This window comes from Watersipora subatra, chromosome 7, assembly GCF_963576615.1.
Source record: "Watersipora subatra chromosome 7, tzWatSuba1.1, whole genome shotgun sequence".
In the NCBI taxonomy this organism is placed as follows: Eukaryota; Metazoa; Bryozoa; class Gymnolaemata; order Cheilostomatida; family Watersiporidae; genus Watersipora; species Watersipora subatra.
In genome coordinates this window covers 45,823,126-45,845,991 of record NC_088714.1, presented here as the reverse complement: position 1 = coordinate 45,845,991, position 22,866 = coordinate 45,823,126, and the positions used below count along the sequence as shown (strand labels likewise).

Here is a 22,866-nt window from a genome sequence, read left to right as displayed (position 1 = left end):
GTTTGTTTATTTCAGAGCATGCTATAAGTTGAACTAGGCAGCATTCCAGTCCGTGCACTGTGAGAGGTCATGATGAGTGATCAGTATATAGAGAATTATACGGAGTGTACACTTATTCTACACAATGCTCTTCTGGTTCTACGGATATTTTAAATAGTTTCTCATAAAATTAATTTTTAAGACACTGCTTACGATATAACATTACTGCTGCATTTTTTGCTGCAGTCCGTTGTAATAAAAAGCACAAGAGTGCTTAACACTAAAAGAACAAAAAATTTTATTGCAAGTTAATTTGTATAATTTTATTAGCACAGTATTGGAAAACACTCATTTTGATTTCACCGGTTGACCATATCAAAACAGTAACTCATGAGTAACTTTACACACTAAATAATCCACACAAAGCAAACATATGAAGTGCATATTTTGAATGTTATACCCATTTCGTGAATGTTTGGAGTAGTCTTCTCTTTGTTATAAGCCCAATGTTTGAGTTTAAATTTTAATATTGCTGATGTCTTTTCATATTATTAGTTTTAATAAAAAAGCATAATAATTGTTGACAGTAAAATAACAGAGAGTCAAGTATAGCCATTTTATTATCTTTTATAAAGCCATTTGTCATTCCCAAGCAGGTCACTCAGCTCACGGTTAAATGGTTCAAAGAATTCATCCATCATCAATATTGATTGTGGAAAACATGTGATGTGATTATGAGTTTTTGATATTAGAAATGGTTCAAAGTATTCAAGGCCAACAAAGCTGTAGACTTCTTGCATGACTGCGCCTGAGCTTGCTGAGTATTCTTCTATTTTGACAAAGTACGTCTGTAAGAATGAAACTTCAAGTGATATCATCGTTCATGATAACATTATGATAGAGCTTAGATTGATCACATTGTAAACAAATATGTCACTTAATAGCTATAGATGTTGAACCATAAAGCATTTATATCTGTAGTAATATTGTTATTATGGTTTTAAAATCACTGCACAGCGATGATAGTCAAACAAGTTAACAGTTTTTTTAATCAATTCTCTTGACCTAATTTTCCTAAATCTTAATTTATGTTGTTCACATAAAAAAGCAATTGTACAGTGTCAAATGGTATTATTATTATTACTGTTATTTTAATTATATTTTTTGAAGTAGCCAAGCAGTATATTAAGAATTGTTCTAGAACATCCGTAGAATGAATTATTGAGAATTATAAGTAGTTTTAGGTGAAATTCACTTGCAGTTACCGAGTGTAACTATCCAGTACATGTTTATTGAACTATGGGCTAGGAGAATTTATGATCTGCTCAACAAACATAGCAGAGCTAGGTTGCATTTTGAGAATTAATAAGCTGTCTTAAGCCCATTGCTCCCTCAGGTAAAATGCAACTTAAAATTGTATCTTTGTTAATTTTATTAGCATGGAAAAGAGTTTGCAGGCAGCTCATTGCATAGACATTTGTATTTTAACAAAATATTTTATGCTTTCATGAAAGCTTTTTCCAAATGAAATGGGAAAAAACAGTTTGCTCAATTTTTTAGGACATTGATCGTGTACTTTTTTTGGTTTTTCCCATTACAGCTGCCGCTAAGTAATCCCTCAGCACCTTGACTGGGTAAAGTCAATGGAGTTCAATTGAGTTGGCCAATAGTGAATGCAAGCAAAATAAATATTACAGAACAAGTTGTATTGACCAATTTTAGTCACTAAAGAAACCTACACAAAATGTAAGTAGATTTTATCAGAAATTGTTGGTATTTTTCTATCATTTGACTGCCAAGATTAAAGTAGTTAAAAGTTACAAGTTTCACAATTAAAATGGACAAGGTTTGGTCAGAGTTAAAATGCTCAGAAGAAAAAAACATGCAAAATGACGTAAGTATTTGTTATCGTTGCTGTACATTAGTTGATATCGGCTATTGTGTTCAATTAAGTTGCAGTGCTAAACGTCTTTATTCTGTCAGTCTTTTTGCAACTAGAGACGTCACGTCACAATCACACTTTTGATTGCTCTGAGCGTTTTAATCGCAATCAGCTTTAAGCGATTTTAATCTTGAAATATCCCGGCAGTCAGATCACCTCAAACAACATCAAAACAGTTGCAAATGATAGAAAAATACAGATTCTCTGGTGAAATCTACTAAAACTTGTATAAGGTCATTTTTAAACCTTCACTAGTCGATTCTATAATTGAGCAAGCATCTCTGCTGATATCAGATGAATTGCTAAATCATAGCATTTTGTCAACTGACCTGAGACATGCTAATTTGATTGAGGACTTGCTTTAGGTGAGTTGAGTAACAGCTATCATAAAGCATCTGCGTCTCAGCTAGAGGTGCTAAACCAAGGAGAGTATTGTGGCCATAGACACAACCAGTAGGTCCGAAGGATGTCATGCAGTTCTTTGCTTCATTTATTCCAGCAATCATAGCATCGTGTAGAACCTGATAACCCACAGTATCCAAGTCTGTTCCTTCCTGTGTAAATATTGGGTCCATCTATCACTGCAACACTATGAAAGGGCTGAGTACACTGCCACTATGATCAGAGTAGTAAAAACTGTACTATCTCATATTTTTGATTGAAAGTTCACGATTAATTAGCAAAACAAACAGAGATTGTTTGAAGCAAGTTTGAGCTGGTTTAAAATTCTCCAAAATGATAATCCTATAAACAAAAGATAATGGTGAAGCGACTTAATTCTTATCCGGATTGCAATTACATTATTTTGTTGAAATATACACTTTGAAGTAAATTCTACTCGACAAGGATAGACAACTCCCAACTCAAGAGCGAGTTCACACAACTTGATGAGTCAATAAACAGACTTGTGGGTGAGCCGATAAACAGACTCGAGAGTGAGCCGATAAACAGACTCGCGGGTGAGCCGATAAACAGACTCGAGAGTGAGCCGATAAACAGACTCGCGGGTGAGCCGATAAACAGACTCGCGGGTGAGCCGATAAACAGACTCGCGAGTGAGCCGATAAACAGACTCGATGGTGAGCCGATAAACAGACTCGATGGTGAGCCGATAAACAGACTCGAAGGTGAGCCGATAAACAGACTCGATGGTGAGCCGATAAACAGACTCGATGGTGAGCCGATAAACAGACTCGATGGTGAGCCGATAAACAGACTCGATGGTGAGCCGATAAACAGACTCGATGGTGAGCCGATAAACAGACTCGATGGTGAGCCGATAAACAGACTCGATGGTGAGCCGATAAACAGACTCGAAGGTGACTTCTCTCAATTGTTACACCCTAGCAAGCCAAGCGCAATAATTCTTGATGTTCGGTCAATAGCATTTATAGTGAAAGCAGCTATGATACGCTGGCTAATATCACAATGCTAAAGGCAGAAACAGTGACAAGAATTTTATACCCTATTTGCTTTTGAAAATCAAACAGAGCTTATTATAAAGAACGCAGTATCTTTATTGGTGTTATATCTCTCAGTACCAAGCAGTAACACACCAGCAATGATAAAACTGACAGGTTATATAGCAATTCCAAGAAAAATCTACAGTTGATTGGCTGCACAGTAATTAGGTCAACCAATTCCACAATAACATATTTCGAATACAAAAACGATAACATTTGTCTCTAACTAATCACGCAATACGAGTATTAATAATTTTTTTTTTGGTGTTTGTATAGTAACATACAAATCTTAGATCAATATGGTAATAAATGATTAACATAAAAGAATTGCTAGTATAACCCATACATATACACTACATTGGACAAGTGTTAAGCGTGTGCCTTATAAATGACTATTCACATTTGTCCGAATTGCGACGAACGTAATATAGATCCATTGAGTCAGCAATTTGAAGCTGCCGGATTATAGGCTTAGAAAAGACGTCATCAACTCTCTTGCGCATGCTGACTGTCTATAAATACGGGTACACACTGATTTACAGTTCATTCGCTTTTACAAGCATGAAGCACTCGTGCACCTTTTGCGATTTTTCTTGTCACAAGGAGCGTGACCTACAGAGGCACGCTCGTGTACACAGACACCGCTGCTCCTCCTGTGATGAGGTGTTCACCACTCAGCCTCTCCTGCATGCGCACGTCTCTGCTGGGCACCGGAGAACACAGTCTACCCAGACTGAGTCCCAGAGACCGAGGGCGCGTTCACCTCGTCGCCAACCACCTCGGCCCTTCTCAGGGCCACCATTTCCATTTTAAGGGTTTTGTTCTGCGTCAACAATGGCGGAAACTCAGTGTCGTACTTATCATCCATTTTTTTTATTACACTGTCCCCTCCTAAGACAGAATTCTGCCCCAGAATAGCTGATAGCTTATCATTGTCTGTTTGCATTCTGTTGAGCCAATAATTTTGTAGATGCATTGGCTTCTTGGTTACCCTAGAAGGTCGCTGCTTTATGTCAGGGTTGGTTGACTTCACCGACGTTTCCGCGGCAGGGGGTTCGGGCTCAAAACTAGTTGCTACATCTTCTGCACTTCCTCCAAAGCTTGGTCTGCGGGCCCGAGCATTCTCTCCTGGAGGAGCGCTTGTACCGGCTTCCTGGTACAGTTTAATCCGGCCTTCGTGCTGTACAGACAATTTTCCATTTCGCTCCATTTCGTACGTTTGATAGGGCAGAGATTTTGTAATGCGGTAAGGCCCAACATACTTGGGTTGAAGTTTTGTCCCTCTACCTTTTGTCTTAAAGTATGATTTGAGCCAGATTTGATCACCTTTGACAAATTTTGGCTCTTCTTCACTGTCATCCGTCCGAGGTTTGCATTTTTGATGCTGCCGTAGTTTTATGTATGCGGTCTGCATGTCTCTTTGTAATTGTGCAGCATACTCATCCTCTGTAAAATCCAACCCGGTTGGGTAGTTGACCAGGAGGTCATGCGGCAGTCGGACATTTCGCCCTAGCATCAATGAGTTGGGCGTCTCTCCAGTGCTTCGATGTGGCATAGCCCGTATGATCCGCATGATTTGGGGCACTAGGCGATCCCATTCCTGGTGTTCTGACTCGGCCAGCATAGCCCTCAAGGAATTTCCCAGTGTCCGGTTCAATCTTTCCACTATCGAATTTCCCTGGGGATGATAGGGAGCGCAACGAGTTTTCTTGCAGTTCCATAATTCACAGCAGGCCCTAAATAGAGCTGACTCAAACTGTGCTCCTTGGTCCGTGTGTATTGTTTCAGGGATCCCAAAGTAGCTAAACACTCGCTCATCTAGAACCTTAGCCACTGTTGAGGCCTGCCCATCACGGATTGGAATGGCGTCGTACCATCTGGTGAAATGATCTGCGAGGACTAAAATCTGGGTGTTACCGTCGGTAGTCTCTGGCAGGGGCCCACATAAATCTACTGCAATAACCTGCCATGGTCTTCCGGCCCCCAGCTTGTTTTGGGGGTCAGAGTGTCGGTGGCGTGCTGGTTTTGCTTTCTGACAAGCAACACATCCATTCACCCACTTCCTGACATAACTCGTCATGCCAGGCCAAAACCAATTTTGGCGGATTATGGCCAGGGTCTTATTAAAACCAAGATGGGCAGATTGGTGCGCGGTCTGTGTTACCTCTGCTTGTTTAACACGGGGACATATCACCCTTGAGACTCGCCTACTTTGATAAGGCAACTCTACGTGCAGCACACCAGATTCATCTAATTTTAGGTGCTCCCATAATTTAACTAGCTTTTCTGCCTGCCATCCCAGGTACCGGTCTGAAGGGGGTTTCTGTTCCCGGACCCCATGATACACATCGCCAATGTGCTCATCCAACTCCTGAGCCTTGGCCAAATCAATTTGCTGTCCCGCTAGATGAGTGGATACTGCATCAATGCGTACTGGCTGCATTTGGGATGCTTCGGGAACAAGGTAGCATTGGCATTGCTTGCAATCTTGGCAGATCTGCCGACTTAGTCCGTCTGCATTATTATGTTTCAGCCCCTTGCGGTGCTTCAAGGTAAATTCGAATTCCGAGAGTACCTCGAACCATCGGGCTAGCTGACCTGTCGGCGTTGAAGCTCGCAGTAACCATGGCAAGCTGGCATGGTCAGTGCGTATCTCAAACCTCCGTCCATATAGTTGCGGACGGAAATGTTTTAGGGCCTTCACAATAGCCAGTAGCTCCAGCCGCGTCACACAATAGTTCGCTTCTTCCGGTGAGTGCATCTTAGAATAGTATGCAATTACTCTCTCTTGACCATCTTGTTCTTGTGCCAGGACCGCTCCAGAAGCCACTTGGCTTGCGTCCGTATCTAGAATGAATGGTTTCGAGTAGTCTGGATAGGCCAGCACCGGCGCAGTTGTCAGATGATTCTTGAGAGTCTGAAAGGAATGCTGACACTTGTTGTCCCAGCAAAATTCTGCTCGGGTAGAACACAACTGGCTGAGTGGTCGAGATAGCTCTGCATAATTTGCAATGAACCTGCGGTAATACCCACAAGTGCCCAGAAAGGCCCTGACATCAGACTTATGCTTGGGCAAGGGCCATTCGCTAACAGCTTCAATTTTGGTCGCATCAGTTTCCACCCCATCAGCGCTCACCACATGCCCCAGGTAATGTACCCTCTCCCCGAAAAGCGTGCATTTAGATGGCTTCAGCTTTAATCCGGCAGCCTGGAGCCTGTGAAAGACCTCTTCTAAGCGTTCTAGGTGAGTGTCAAAATCGGCAGAGAACACAATTATGTCATCCAGGTAGATCAACAGTGTGCGCCAATGCAAGCCCCGTAGAACTGTTTCCATTAATCGTTCGAATGTAGATGGTGCTGAGGTAAGGCCGAAAGGAAGAACTTGCCACTCCCAAAGACCGGATCTAGTAGTAAAAGCGGCAGCTTCCTTGGCAGAACTTTCTAGCTCCACTTGCCAATAGCCACTGGCAAGATCTAGAGTACTGAACCACTTGCTACCACCCAAGGCATCCAAGCTATCATCAATTCTAGGGAGAGGGTATGCATCCTTGGTGGTGAGTTCGTTCAGCTTACGGTAGTCCACACAGAAGCGCCAGCTGCCGTCTTTCTTTTTCACCAACACAACTGGGGAGCTCCAAGCGCCATGGCCCTCCTTGACTAAGCCATGTTCCTTGAGCTCTTGCACTTGCTTTTCTATTTCTGCCTCTTGAACCGGGCCATGCCGATAAGGCCTTTGTTTGATGGGTCGTTCCATCTCTAACCAAAGGAATGGTATGCTGGACAACAGCTGTCCTTCCAAGATCATACTTGCCTGTACTGAAAATTGACTGATTTTTCTGCAATAACCCCATTGCCCTTTTTACTTGGTTATCGTCCAACCTATGGCACCATTGTTGAAAAGCATTCTCAAGGTCTTCCGGAAGCGCTCCATTGGTCGGCCCCATGCTTGGGTTATCTTCCACCGCCCCAACCATGGAACAGCTTGCGATGACCTGTCCCGATTTCAGCTCAATTTCCGCATCTGAATAGTTCATTATGCGTATACAGACATCTTGATTTTTCGGTTGATGTATGGATGAGGCCACTACTAGCCCTGGCAGCCCACCAGTGTGCTCTATACACGCTGCCCCATGCCTCCAAACGCGATTCAACCTAGCTTGAACGAGCTTCTCACTACGGGGTGGAATGGATGTAGTGTATTTGGCCTGGACCTTGACCTGCAAGGGCTCTCCGTTGGCAGCGCAGCAATCGATCTTCTGTCCTTGGCAGACCAGCTGATTGTTCTTGAAATCAATCTGGCAGTTAAAGTTCTTGAAGAAGTCAAAACCCAGCAGGATATGGTTATCTATTTCGGCAATGATGAAGTTCGTTACAAATACTTCATTGCCCAACTTCAATGTGACTTTTGTTGTCCCTTCCAATGGAATTCGTTGGCCATCTGCAAGCACACCCTGGCCTTCAACAGGTAGGGGGTGGGTGAAGGAAGACGGAGGTAGCTGTTGTAGGACTCTTTTAGGAATTATAGAACGGGAACAACCACTATCGAGAAGAAGCGTAAATTTTGTCTTTCCTACCTGAGCCCGAACATAATACGATGTGGCCTCGGAAGGTTGACAGAAACTAACTAGTGTGTCACCCCTTAGGTTTGGTTCAGCTTGTCCGGGGCCTATGACTGCTGAACTGATTCGTTTCCCGCCTTCTTTTGTCTGCAGTCACGAGAAATATGTCCTAAACCCTGGCAATTGTAGCAGCGTATGTCCTTGGTGGTTCGAGGCCTCCGGTTAGCCGCCAGTCCATTTAACAGCTCTCGCTGGGAGGTTGCCAACTGTCTTTGTGATTCCACCAATTTCTGGGTTAGTTCCATTTGCATGGAAGCAAATTTATCCAGCATTTCCTTTTGAGAGTTGCGAAACTCTTCAGCCTGCAGCTCTATTTGCTTCTTTAGGTCTTGGACGTCCTCTGTCTCTAACCGGTGGATCCCTACATCGGCAGTTGTCATTGAGCGATATTTATGGATGATATCGACTGCCTCTGCGAGAGAACTTGGTGGTGACAACCGTAATGTCCATGCCAATTGTGGCATTGTTGACACTGCACACAGAACTTCCTGTTTCGCTTGTTGATCCTGTTGATCAGTCGTTAAATTTGGGTACGCCTTTTTCACCAATGTCATTACTTTTTCCCCAAATTTATGAACGCTTTCTTTAGGTTTTAACTTCAACCCCCGCAAAAGAGTATTTGCCATATCTGTAGTGAGTCCATACTGCGATTGTAGCTTATCGTACACTTCCTCACATGAGTCGCCATTAGTTCCCATTGTAGCAGGGCCCTTTAGGGATAGCCGAAGACGTAGCTTCTTCTCAGCATCACTCCATCTATTATGTTTAGCAATGGCTTCATAGCTAGTGATGAATGTGTCTACATCTTCTGTTCCATCAAATGTGGGTGCGGAGATTGGATGATGTGGTGGGACAGCTGCCTTCCTGTGTGGCCGCCCTATTTCTTCCTCATCACCACTGAAATGGTCATGACACCCCCGTTCCATTTCTAGCCTCTCTTTCTCTAACCTTTCCTTTTCAATCCTCTGTCGTCGAGTGCGTGTAGGCATTCTGGGTTCGTCTAGATTGCTCTAGCAGAAATATCCCACCGCTGCCACCAGTGAAGTAAATTCTACTCGACAAGGATAGACAACTCCCAACTCAAGAGCGAGTTCACACAACTTGATGAGTCAATAAACAGACTTGTGGGTGAGCCGATAAACAGACTCGAGAGTGAGCCGATAAACAGACTCGCGGGTGAGCCGATAAACAGACTCGAGAGTGAGCCGATAAACAGACTCGCGGGTGAGCCGATAAACAGACTCGCGGGTGAGCCGATAAACAGACTCGCGAGTGAGCCGATAAACAGACTCGCGAGTGAGCCGATAAACAGACTCGATGGTGAGCCGATAAACAGACTCGAAGGTGAGCCGATAAACAGACTCGATGGTGAGCCGATAAACAGACTCGATGGTGAGCCGATAAACAGACTCGATGGTGAGCCGATAAACAGACTCGATGGTGAGCCGATAAACAGACTCGATGGTGAGCCGATAAACAGACTCGATGGTGAGCCGATAAACAGACTCGATGGTGAGCCGATAAACAGACTCGAAGGTGACTTCTCTCAATTGTTACACCCTAGCAAGCCAAGCGCAATAATTCTTGATGTTCGGTCAATAGCATTTATAGTGAAAGCAGCTATGATACGCTGGCTAATATCACAATGCTAAAGGCAGAAACAGTGACAAGAATTTTATACCCTATTTGCTTTTGAAAATCAAACAGAGCTTATTATAAAGAACGCAGTATCTTTATTGGTGTTATATCTCTCAGTACCAAGCAGTAACACACCAGCAATGATAAAACTGACAGGTTATATAGCAATTCCAAGAAAAATCTACAGTTGATTGGCTGCACAGTAATTAGGTCAACCAATTCCACAATAACATATTTCGAATACAAAAACGATAACATTTGTCTCTAACTAATCACGCAATACGAGTATTAATAATTTTTTTTTTGGTGTTTGTATAGTAACATACAAATCTTAGATCAATATGGTAATAAATGATTAACATAAAAGAATTGCTAGTATAACCCATACATATACACTACATTGGACAAGTGTTAAGCGTGTGCCTTATAAATGACTATTCACATTTGTCCGAATTGCGACGAACGTAATATAGATCCATTGAGTCAGCAATTTGAAGCTGCCGGATTATAGGCTTAGAAAAGACGTCATCAACTCTCTTGCGCATGCTGACTGTCTATAAATACGGGTACACACTGATTTACAGTTCATTCGCTTTTACAAGCATGAAGCACTCGTGCACCTTTTGCGATTTTTCTTGTCACAAGGAGCGTGACCTACAGAGGCACGCTCGTGTACACAGACACCGCTGCTCCTCCTGTGATGAGGTGTTCACCACTCAGCCTCTCCTGCATGCGCACGTCTCTGCTGGGCACCGGAGAACACAGTCTACCCAGACTGAGTCCCAGAGACCGAGGGCGCGTTCACCTCGTCGCCAACCACCTCGGCCCTTCTCAGGGCCACCATTTCCATTTTAAGGGTTTTGTTCTGCGTCAACAATGGCGGAAACTCAGTGTCGTACTTATCATCCATTTTTTTTATTACAACTTCATAAAGTGTATATAAAAGCATAGATGCAAAAGTAAAGTCATCAGTTCGTATGTGATACTCTACAATAATCAAATAACTAAACTATATCTTGTTTTTTGTTGATGTCATACAGACTTTCAGTGAAAAAACTTAAGTGCTAATTTCTGTTCAATTATAAACTTCGAAAAATCTCTAGAAAAACTCTAGAAAAATTGTTAAAAATTTGTGTATCTAACAGTATTTGGTTTGTGTTGGTTTTCAGCAAATTAAGGCAGTAAATCATTGCTACCAGTAAATCTCTCTTAAAATGTGAGGTGCTCTCATAATTTTGGATGGCACCGTAATTGCACAACCAGCTTTCAAGGATGGGGAGCTATTTAAAGACATGATTGTTGGCCAAAAATTTATCTTGTTATTAGTAGCAGTTGTTTTTATGAAACCTTCACGCTTTCTTCAGAAAGTGTGAAGGTACACTACCACTATGGCTAGATTAGTTGAAGCTGTACTATCTCACATTTTTTATTGAAAGTTCATGATTAATCAGCAAAGAGATTATATTAAAATGAGTTTAAGCTGTTTTGAAATACTCTAAGATGATAATAGTATTCTTATTTTATACTTTTAACTTATTCTTATACTCATCCTTATCCGAGTTGCAATATTTTGCTGAAATATAAAAGTCATAAAATATAGATGAAAGCGGAGATGCAAAGGTAAACTCACCAATTTGTATGTGATACTTTACAATAAGCAAATAGCTAAACTATCTCTTGTCTTTGGTTGATGTCAGTTGCATACAGACTTTCAGTAAAAAAAATTAAGTGCCAGTTTCTGTTCATTAAAAACCTACTCCAGATTAATGTTTAAAAAAGTGTGCATCTAACCGTATTTGGTTTGTGGTGGTTTTTAGCAAATTAAGGCAGTAAATCATTGCTACTAGCAGATCTCTTAAAATGTGAGATGCTCTCATAATGTCTGATGGCACTGTAATTGCACAGCCCGTTTGTAAAGATAGGGAACTATTTAAGGACTAGATTGCTGGCTAAAAATTCATCTTTTTATACGTGTAAGTAACATTTTTTTCTATAAAATGTTTAGACCTTCTATAAATAATATCACAAGAGACAAACCTAGAAAGTAGTTTTATTATTAATGCCTTAATACATACTGATACACTTCTATTTATCATTAGATAGGCTTTACCAGCATATGATTAATTTATGTCTTTATTTAGAAAGAAATACACTTCTATTTATTATTAGATAACATTTAAAAGCATATGATTAATTTATGTCTTTATTTAGAAAGAAATACACTTCCATTTATTATTAGATAACATTTAAAAGCATATGATTAATTTATGTTTTTATTTAGAAAGAAATACACTTCCATTTATTATTAGACAACATTTAAAAGCATATGATTAATTTATGTTTTTATTTAGAAAGAAATACACTTCCATTTATTATTAGATAACATTTAAAAGCATATGATTAATTTATGTTTTTATTTAGAAAGAAATACACTTCTATTTATTATTAGATAACATTTAAAAGCATATGATTAATTTATGTTTTTATTTAGAAAGAAATACACTTCTATTTATTATTAGATAGGCTTTACCAGCATATGATTAATTTATGTCTTTATTTAGAAAGAAATACACTTCTATTTATTATTAGATAACATTTAAAAGCATATGATTAATTTATGTTTTTATTTAGAAAGAAATACACTTCCATTTATTATTAGATAACATTTAAAAGCATATGATTAATTTATGTCTTTATTTAGAAAGAAATACACTTCCATTTATTATTAGATAACATTTAAAAGCATATGATTAATTTATGTTTTTATTTAGAAAGAAATACACTTCCATTTATTATTAGATAACATTTAAAAGCATATGATTAATTTATGTCTTTATTTAGAAAGAAATACACTTCCATTTATTATTAGATAACATTTAAAAGCATATGATTAATTTATGTTTTTATTTAGAAAGAAATACACTTCCATTTATTATTAGATAACATTTAAAAGCATATGATTAATTTATGTCTTTATTTAGAAAGAAATACACTTCCATTTATTATTAGATAACATTTAAAAGCATATGATTAATTTATGTTTTTATTTAGAAAGAAATACACTTCCATTTATTATTAGATAACATTTAAAAGCATATGATTAATTTATGTTTTTATTTAGAAAGAAATACACTTCCATTTATCATTAGATAGGCTTTACCAGCATATGATTAATTTATGTCTTTATTTAGAAAGAAATACACTTCTATTTATTATTAGATAACATTTAAAAGCATATGATTAATTTATGTCTTTATTTAGAAAGAAATACACTTCCATTTATTATTAGATAACATTTAAAAGCATATGATTAATTTATGTTTTTATTTAGAAAGAAATACACTTCCATTTATTATTAGACAACATTTAAAAGCATATGATTAATTTATGTTTTTATTTAGAAAGAAATACACTTCCATTTATTATTAGATAACATTTAAAAGCATATGATTAATTTATGTTTTTATTTAGAAAGAAATACACTTCTATTTATTATTAGATAACATTTAAAAGCATATGATTAATTTATGTTTTTATTTAGAAAGAAATACACTTCTATTTATTATTAGATAGGCTTTACCAGCATATGATTAATTTATGTCTTTATTTAGAAAGAAATACACTTCTATTTATTATTAGATAACATTTAAAAGCATATGATTAATTTATGTTTTTATTTAGAAAGAAATACACTTCCATTTATTATTAGATAACATTTAAAAGCATATGATTAATTTATGTCTTTATTTAGAAAGAAATACACTTCCATTTATTATTAGATAACATTTAAAAGCATATGATTAATTTATGTTTTTATTTAGAAAGAAATACACTTCCAATTATTATTAGATAACATTTAAAAGCATATGATTAATTTATGTTTTTATTTAGAAAGAAATACACTTCCATTTATTATTAGATAACATTTAAAAGCATATGATTAATTTATGTCTTTATTTAGAAAGAAATACACTTCCATTTATTATTAGATAACATTTAAAAGCATATGATTAATTTATGTCTTTATTTAGAAAGAAATACACTTCTATTTATTATTAGATAACATTTAAAAGCATATGATTAATTTATGTTTTTATTTAGAAAGAAATACACTTCCATTTATTATTAGATAACATTTAAAAGCATATGATTAATTTATGTCTTTATTTAGAAAGAAATACACTTCCATTTATTATTAGATAACATTTAAAAGCATATGATTAATTTATGTTTTTATTTAGAAAGAAATACACTTCCATTTATTATTAGATAACATTTAAAAGCATATGATTAATTTATGTTTTTATTTAGAAAGAAATACACTTCCATTTATTATTAGATAACATTTAAAAGCATATGATTAATTTATGTCTTTATTTAGAAAGAAATACACTTCCATTTATTATTAGATAACATTTAAAAGCATATGATTAATTTATGTTTTTATTTAGAAAGAAATACACTTCCATTTATTATTAGATAACATTTAAAAGCATATGATTAATTTATGTCTTTATTTAGAAAGAAATACACTTCCATTTATTATTAGATAACATTTAAAAGCATATGATTAATTTATGTTTTTATTTAGAAAGAAATACACTTCCATTTATTATTAGATAACATTTAAAAGCATATGATTAATTTATGTTTTTATTTAGAAAGAAATACACTTCCATTTATTATTAGATAACATTTAAAAGCATATGATTAATTTATGTCTTTATTTAGAAAGAAATACACTTCCATTTATTATTAGATAACATTTAAAAGCATATGATTAATTTATGTTTTTATTTAGAAAGAAATACACTTCCATTTATTATTAGATAACATTTAAAAGCATATGATTAATTTATGTCTTTATTTGGAAAGAAATACACTTCCATTTATTATTAGATAACATTTAAAAGCATATGATTAATTTATGTTTTTATTTAGAAAGAAATACACTTCCATTTATTATTAGATAACATTTAAAAGCATATGATTAATTTATGTCTTTATTTAGAAAGAAATACACTTCCATTTATTATTAGATAACATTTAAAAGCATATGATTAATTTATGTCTTTATTTAGAAAGAAATACACTTCCATTTATTATTAGATAACATTTAAAAGCATATGATTAATTTATGTTTTTATTTAGAAAGAAATACACTTCCATTTATTATTAGATAACATTTAAAAGCATATGATTAATTTATGTCTTTATTTAGAAAGAAATACACTTCCATTTATTATTAGATAACATTTAAAAGCATATGATTAATTTATGTCTTTATTTAGAAAGAAATACACTTCCATTTATTATTAGATAACATTTAAAAGCATATGATTAATTTATGTTTTTATTTAGAAAGAAATACACTTCCATTTATTATTAGATAACATTTAAAAGCATATGATTAATTTATGTTTTTATTTAGAAAGAAATACACTTCCATTTATTATTAGATAACATTTAAAAGCATATGATTAATTTATGTTTTTATTTAGAAAGAAATACACTTCCATTTATTATTAGATAACATTTAAAAGCATATGATTAATTTATGTCTTTATTTAGAAAGAAATACACTTCCATTTATTATTAGATAACATTTAAAAGCATATGATTAATTTATGTCTTTATTTAGAAAGAAATACACTTCCATTTATTATTAGATAACATTTAAAAGCATATGATTAATTTATGTTTTTATTTAGAAAGAAATACACTTCCATTTATTATTAGATAACATTTAAAAGCATATGATTAATTTATGTCTTTATTTAGAAAGAAATACACTTCTAATTATTATTAGATAACATTTAAAAGCATATGATTAATTTATGTCTTTATTTAGAAAGATAAACTCTTAACACACCCAATCAAGTTTAAAATATTTGAAGTTGTTTCACCTTGTATAAAAATACAAAATATTTATTTTGTATGGCTGTAGTTGTCTTACCACGATGTATGGGTAGAAGTACTCCGCAATAGCTCTTTCACTTGGATTTTTAATTGTGATTATGAACTTTTGGTTTGTTGAGTCTGTGAAGGGAAGCATGGCTGTTGGCAGGTCCACAAAGAGAGTGCCCAAGTAATAATCTACCTACCGAACATATGATTCATATGATGAGAATTATGTCCTTTTCATAGAATTATGTAAAGTACTGCAGATCAAATACTATGAATAATTTACGGGTCTGTTTATATGTTATTAGGGTCCAAATTCTTGAAGCTTACTTACCTCACCAGTTGTAAGACAATGCTCACAGTGCACATAATAACTCTTTTGACTTCCCGCAGTTCCAACAGAGCTCAAAGGGTAAGACTCAAAGTATCCAGCAGCTGTTGTGTCTCGTAGTTGTTCAATTGGACAAACATCTGTAAAAAACAGCACAAACCATAATGTTTAAATTTATGAAAAAGAATAATTTTACACGGTAATTTATATTCAAACATCTCACACAAGGTGAATTAAGCAGATTATAGAATATACCTATCATAAGCTATACATACTGTAGACTAAACATAACATATATTACATAAATTATATACTGTACTTATCATAGGAAATACATATTTTAAGCTATGCATATTTAGACTGTACATATTGTAAAATTATTGTGTAATAGGCTACAAATATCATAGATTTGTTATGATAGAACATGAAAACCACTTTAACCATGCTTATTAAATAAGTGGCGCTGATGTAATTGGATACAATATTAGTGTAAATCTGTATCTTCATATTGATGAGAGCGTTATACAAGTTGCTATGCTTTCATTTCTAATATTCACTATCACAGTAACTAAACTGCAACCTAGACAATGTTAATCTTCTTGTTAGAATAGTCAAATGTTTTGATAACTTAACCAATTTAATAGCTACAACAAGAATCAACCTTTTTAGTACACTTGGAGATTTCTTACGCATGAACTCATAACAATGCCCATATTAAAAATTCTCAAACTTGACTGTGTTCTAGTGCAGGCTGATGCTGAAGTATAGACATCAGCACTCAAAATTAAAATTTTAGTACTATGATAAATAGCGATAAGGTATTTTTAGTTAAAAACATGAATATACTAAAAGAGATTACAAAGAGATGAGTCATAATTGCTCAATTTTAAAAAGCAAACTTAAAAGAAATCTACTAATTCTTAAAGAACAAGAGCCAATAAAAAGGGATCAATAAAAACAAAGGGGTTTCGAAAGTAGCTTAAAAACAAGCAACTGCGTATCAAAAGTGTGATGGCTATTTTTTTAGGTAACTAACAATACTGCTGTTCATCATGTTTGGTTTTCTTGATGGTGAGACTAAAAGAGGGAAAGTGAATGTTTTGCGCAACTTTGACTGTTTGAAACTACATAAAATATATTGCACTGAAATAATTAGTCTACTAATTTCCCACAATTTAAATTGGCTACCTAGAGTTGGTGCTAAATAATAAATGGTACTAGGTAGAAAGAAATGAGATCGTTAAAAAATTTTATGCAATTATAAAATACATGTAGCTGCTCATATCAAAAAGAAATAAAGCAACTATTTTCGGCAGCAATTTTCTTATTTTTAAATAAAAAATAAGAAAATTATTACTATTACTACTCCAACTACTATTACTATTATTTTTTCCCAGTAATATTTCTCTTACTATCGTTACTATTACAATTGTTATTATCACTACTAATGCTTCTGCTATTACTATTGTTCTTGCTATTGCTATTATTCTTATTATTGCTATTGTTATTATTATTACTATTACTATTATTCTTACTGTTAATATTCCTGTAATTTTTATTATTACTATTAACTTTTCTGTTACTAAAAAGTGTGTGCTCATGTCGACCTTCACCCAAATCTTAAGCGGATCAAGTGATTGAAGCATGGCTGGTAGGTTTAACTAACCAAAGATCAGCTGTCCGCTTCCGTCTATAAAAATATCAGCATATCTGGCTGTAACATCAGGATGTTGCTTGATCCATCGGGAAATTTCACCTGTACCACTTCGTTGAAATCCCAGTTGTATGATTCGAGCTGTGCACACAAGCTCCGAACTACATGAATATAAAACATCAATTCATAGACAGAATAATGCCTTATAAATTAAATACTGTCAAATTATTTACAAGCAGCCCTTAGATCAGTGGTTCTTAACCTTTTTTGCCCCATTCCTCCTTTTCCAAACCCAAAGACAGAAATTCCCCCCTCCCAACTTCTTCAAATAATTCACTGCAACTAGATAGTGAACTTTATTTACATATATAACTTATATACATATACAGTCAAACATGGATAACTCGCCCATGGATAGCTCGACCAAATGGTTAATTCCAATGGTTTCTTTGGTCCGTTCCCACGTAATGATAAATTGCTATAGATAACTCGAACTCAACACTGTTAACTTGAACTGTTTTTTGCCCAACGGCTAACGAAACGGTTGTTATCGCTTTAGAAAATCACTTTATTCCAAGCCCTAGAGGTAAACCTCAACTTTTCGTAATTCATAGGCGTCGTTATTACCACCATCGGCAAAATATTTTTGTCAACGACTTTTATAAAAGTTTGGTGAAATTTGATTTATACCAAACATCCGCCTAGCAATCGCCTTTCGGAAGCAAGGTAAAGTGAGGTAATCTTTGCATAAACTTCAAGAAAAATCGGCAAAATTGATCGTGGGTAAAACGCTCATAAGAAAAAGATGTATTTTCTTTTGAGCATTTCAACAACGATCAGGTTTTGCCAATGCCAATCTAAAAAACGTCCTGGCAATAACATCACCTCAAACAACAAACCAATCTCAAGTGATAGAAAAATCTCTATACTTTTTGATAAAAACGTTTTAAACTTTACATTAGAAGCATTTAATTTGAAACAAGCCATTTGTGCTTTTGATTTATATTATAGTTTGTATATGTACATGTATCTACTAATAAATAAGTAAATACATGGACTTGTGACAGTGCTCTAATAACTTGAACGCTCTGATAATTCGAACACTTTCGCTCAGTCCCGTGAAGTTCGAGTTATCCATGTTTGACTGTATATATATACATGTACATGTATATATGCATTCATTACAGTCATAGTTACATGAAATATTAAAAATGAATGTATATTGAAACTCAATATATCTATCATTGTAAGACAGCAGACTAGTGCGATTTCTGTGTTTGTTTGGAGCTGACCAGAATTTTGATGTTAGAAGTTGTAGATAGGGCACACCGTAAGTCAGCTTCTACTTTCAGACGGTTTCTAGATTTGGTCTTTATGGTTAGCATTGCTGAAAATGCTGACTTGCAATGATATGTGGAAGCAAATGGTATGAGCATCTTGAAACCTCTGTAAGGATTGCATCTTGCAATCCTTACCTTTTCCACAGTTTTAGATCTTGGCTATGTTGAAACAACTGAAATTCATTCACTCCTCGCTGCCCTTTATATAAGAAAAATTGGTGCCACAGAAATCCCCTTTGGCACACTGCCAAATTTCACCCCTAAAATCCCAAAATTCTCCCCTAGGGGGGAATTCTCCCTTGGTTAAGAACCACTGCCTCACATTGTCATTTTTTATGCTAACACACCGACACAGCCTTGATTGTTGTAGAGTTCAAAATAAAATTCCAATAACTTTCAGAATGGATAGACGATATAACTAAGATAATCTTTGTTAAAGAATAGGCAAAAATATCCAAAATATGTACAGACATTCACTCTGTAGAAAATTGTAACAGGTCAACCATTGGTCACACGCTGCAGCAACAAATATAGCCAAAAATTGGAAATTTTTTGCAAATTATTTGCAAGCAGCCCTCAGATTGCCATTGTTTATATGCTGACACAAAGACACAGGCATTAATTGGTGCATAACTTAAAATAGAATATCAATAGCTTCCAAAATGGGTAGATAGTATAACTAGAGTAATCGTTGCTAAAGAATAGGCAAAAGTGTCCAGAATATGTACAGACATTCAGTCTGTAAACAGTCGTAGCAGGTCAACTATTTGTCACATGCTGTAGCAGCAAATATAGCCAAAAATCAGGACTCAATCTTTAGCTGCCTCTATCTTTAAAACTAAGGAAAAATCTATTGTTACCTTTACTTGTATTTATTGTACTTACTTTCCACTTTCTAAGCTGGCTAATGCATCACTGCCACATGATGAAGCTGTGCAGTAGCTAAAGCAAGTGCCATTTGGAAACTCAGACAGAATGCTGGCTTGCTCACAATTGGCTGGGACACCGAGCGTGATTGGGTACGCCTCAGCTGGTACCTCCTAAAAATAGTTATTTTCTTTCACACAAAGTTTCATCATTGTTATAATCTATCCTAAAGGTTGTTTAAAGTATATTCTTCCATCAGAGTTTTTAATCTTTTCTACCTAATTGTGTCAATAATATTGATTAATCATTCAAGGTAATATTAGATTCGTGTTTTATCACTCCTCTTCACAAGTTGTTGACATTTACTATAAAATCTAAATTTCTTTTGTCAAGTTGTGGCATGCGCAAGCTGATGCTTTTACCATTGCATGAATATTTATTTACCACAGGCCAATTCCCTGAAGCAAATAATAGTTTCAAACTGCCACAAGTTGAATGATAGTTATGCCAATATAATCTGTCATATTCTTTTAAATCCATTGCAAGTTAAATTTGTGTAGTACTATTTGAGTAGAAATAATACTAAAGAAAGGCTGCATTCATTTTAAGATTTAAAACTATGTGTTATATTTTTTAAAAGTTCTAACATAGAAAAAAAGACCTAATGACCTGAGCACTAAGAGCAACAAAAACCCATACTGTGACTAACTTAAGAGTCCTTAAAAATGGCTTTTCCACCACAGTAAAAATCAACGAGCAAATCTATATATATATATTTCTCAGTGTTGGTGTGTAGGTGTGTCTAGCTATAGATATGGCTATAGCGAATATTGATTATTTTACAAATGCGCCCACGTGTTATGATGCCCCGTTAAGAAATATATTTTCGTAAGGTTCAGTTACTATAGCTAAGGTCAAGGCCAATTCTTCTCACGCGGACAATTATATTGAAACATTTTGGGACGTAAATATATGCAACACAAAGCTTTTTCGTCTTTTTCTCGTTAGGGCAAATTTGTTCGGCCCACGAAATCAACAATAATTTATCCAGAATCTGAAGTTTGGCTATTAGTGTACCGATTATATATGTTATTAAAATATACACATTCCTGAACTCGCAATGGCGAGTTATCCGTATCTGTTATCCGGTATATCCGGTATCCGTTATAATAAACACGATTAGCTAACATAGCTGAAACAAGTGCCATTTGTTTCATAAAGTAAAGAATAAAATTTATTTTAAATGTTCGAAGTTTACTAAAATACATACTAAAACTTCCTCCAAATACATGTATGTGTTTAGTAAATTAAATTCATTCAAGTTAAATTCAGCATTTAAGTTGCATGCCTGTCTCAAAAGTAAGAACTCTCCAAGTAGTTCATTTTAATGTGGTATCTTGCAAATCATAACCACAAAATGCACTAAAGTCATTGTAGGTACCTATAGTTACTAGGTTAACATAGTATTTTGGTACTATTTTTAATGATGATGATTTTTCCTAGGAGGTGATTGCATCAGATAATGACTGTGGATTTCTATACCACTCTATGTACATCTAAGAGCCTACAATATTTTCGCATGCTAATTTTCGCCACCACTGAAATGAACTGAAATCATATAATTGTATACCAAATAATTTGTGATTGTAATCGTAGCGAAATATACTATATTTAGCCATTATTCTCTAATAAGTTCACATTTACGTTTAAACACTTTTACATTTTTATTTTCCTTCAAATTTATTTCAACGAAACGCTTCTTTCAAGTTATGAAATTTTAAACTTCCATTTGTTTGAAAACCTTTACAGTTGTTTTATTTTCTCTCTTAATTTATTTCAACTACACAAAACATTTCTCTCATAATATGTAGTTTAAAAGTTAGAATGGCAATTGCTGTTATATGTTGAATACAAATCAATTTTCTGTCCAAAGACTTTTTATTACCTAGGCAATCCCGAGTAGCACAGCTAGTTATTGTATATAGCATAGTAAGTCTGTCTGCAATTTGCTTAGAAATTGTTTATAAACGAGTACCCAAGTTCCATCATCAACATTGCGTCTGACTCTTCTTCCAAATAGCGGGGCATCATTTACAGCTTCGACATTAGCCATTTGAGGAACTGGTGACAGTTGTCTGGGAGAGTATTTAGCAGAAAGTTGTGTATTCATTACTAGGATGCCGGTGATGAAAAGCAGTGTAAGAACAGAGAGAATGAGGTCAACAGCCCTCACACGTAGGAACCATCTCTTCAAGCCTGGGAAATAAAACATTTGATAGTCAAAGACTATGGAATTGCCATGTAAATTGCAATGCAAAATTTGAACTCTTCACAAAGTAATTTTCAATAACCAACCAAGAACTATATTAACGAGCTTAGAATTGCAGAACGTACTATTTATTTAGTTTTTATATGTATAGAGTACTACCAGAATATTGTTTAACCAGCTTATACTAGTTAAAACTTAATAGTTATCTATAGTTTATTGAATCAATCAACTCCATATTGGTGTCTATGAAAACAAAAACTAGTACAAAATAGTAAGTACACTTACCCATTTTTTCAAGGTCCTGGCAGACGAGAAAATAACAATCAAATCCGAGAAGCTGAGTTAATGCTCTGGCTGACACTAAGGGATTGGTTGGATGAGAAGGTTCAAGTGATCTTTCTATATCCTGTTGTGTGCAGCAAGGAAACAAATCTCCAATATTAATGTGAAATATTAAACCAGAATATAAAAGAATATACGGTTGCTAAAGAGTGTCAACTATTTTTGGAAACAATTTGACTCTTACCAGGTGGCCTTCAAGAGGATAAATGGACTAAGCACTCAAGTCAACAATCTATAATACTTTCGCAATCGTTTATTCATATGTGAAAAGGGATTGGTTCAAGAATAAAGCAAACACCCAATAACGGAATTTTCATTGTTGACATCAAACCAGGCTGAACGAATTTGAGCTGGCGCGTGATTTAATGCTATTATAAAATTGATTGTTGTTCAGGCTAACTGTTAGCTTGGAGCAGCAGAGATGGTCATATAAAGGTCAGCACATTACGGAAGGAAAATATGAGAAATGGCTGCTGCTTTTTAACTTTTTTCTCACAAAATTATTCTATCATAAATAA

At 35.1% G+C, this 22,866-nt stretch overlaps 1 protein-coding gene across 1 annotated transcript; it reads right to left on the bottom strand.

Annotated features, from left to right (window-relative positions):
* Window positions 1–599: 599 nt before the first annotated feature.
* LOC137400808 (uncharacterized) lies at window positions 600–22,528 on the bottom strand. The gene is made up of 8 exons (XM_068087146.1): window positions 22,292–22,528; window positions 21,773–21,993; window positions 19,756–19,910; window positions 17,543–17,691; window positions 15,880–16,016; window positions 15,598–15,741; window positions 2,251–2,475; window positions 600–827 (listed from the first exon to the last, which is right to left on the bottom strand). Exons 1-8 carry the CDS (start codon window positions 22,293–22,295, stop codon window positions 600–602), a joined length of 1,263 nt encoding a protein of 420 aa, XP_067943247.1. The 5' UTR covers window positions 22,296–22,528.
* Window positions 22,529–22,866: the final 338 nt, after the last annotated feature.

Excerpts from the sequence above, each read along its gene's own strand:
- LOC137400808 (XM_068087146.1), bottom strand. Across the intron at positions 19,911-21,772 it reads ATGTTGATGATGGAACTTGG|GAGGTACCAGCTGAGGCGTA; the intron begins GTACTCGTTTAT and ends AACTATTTTTAG. Across the intron at positions 15,742-15,879 it reads ATTGTCTTACAACTGGTGAG|GTAGATTATTACTTGGGCAC; the intron begins GTAAGTAAGCTT and ends TATGTTCGGTAG.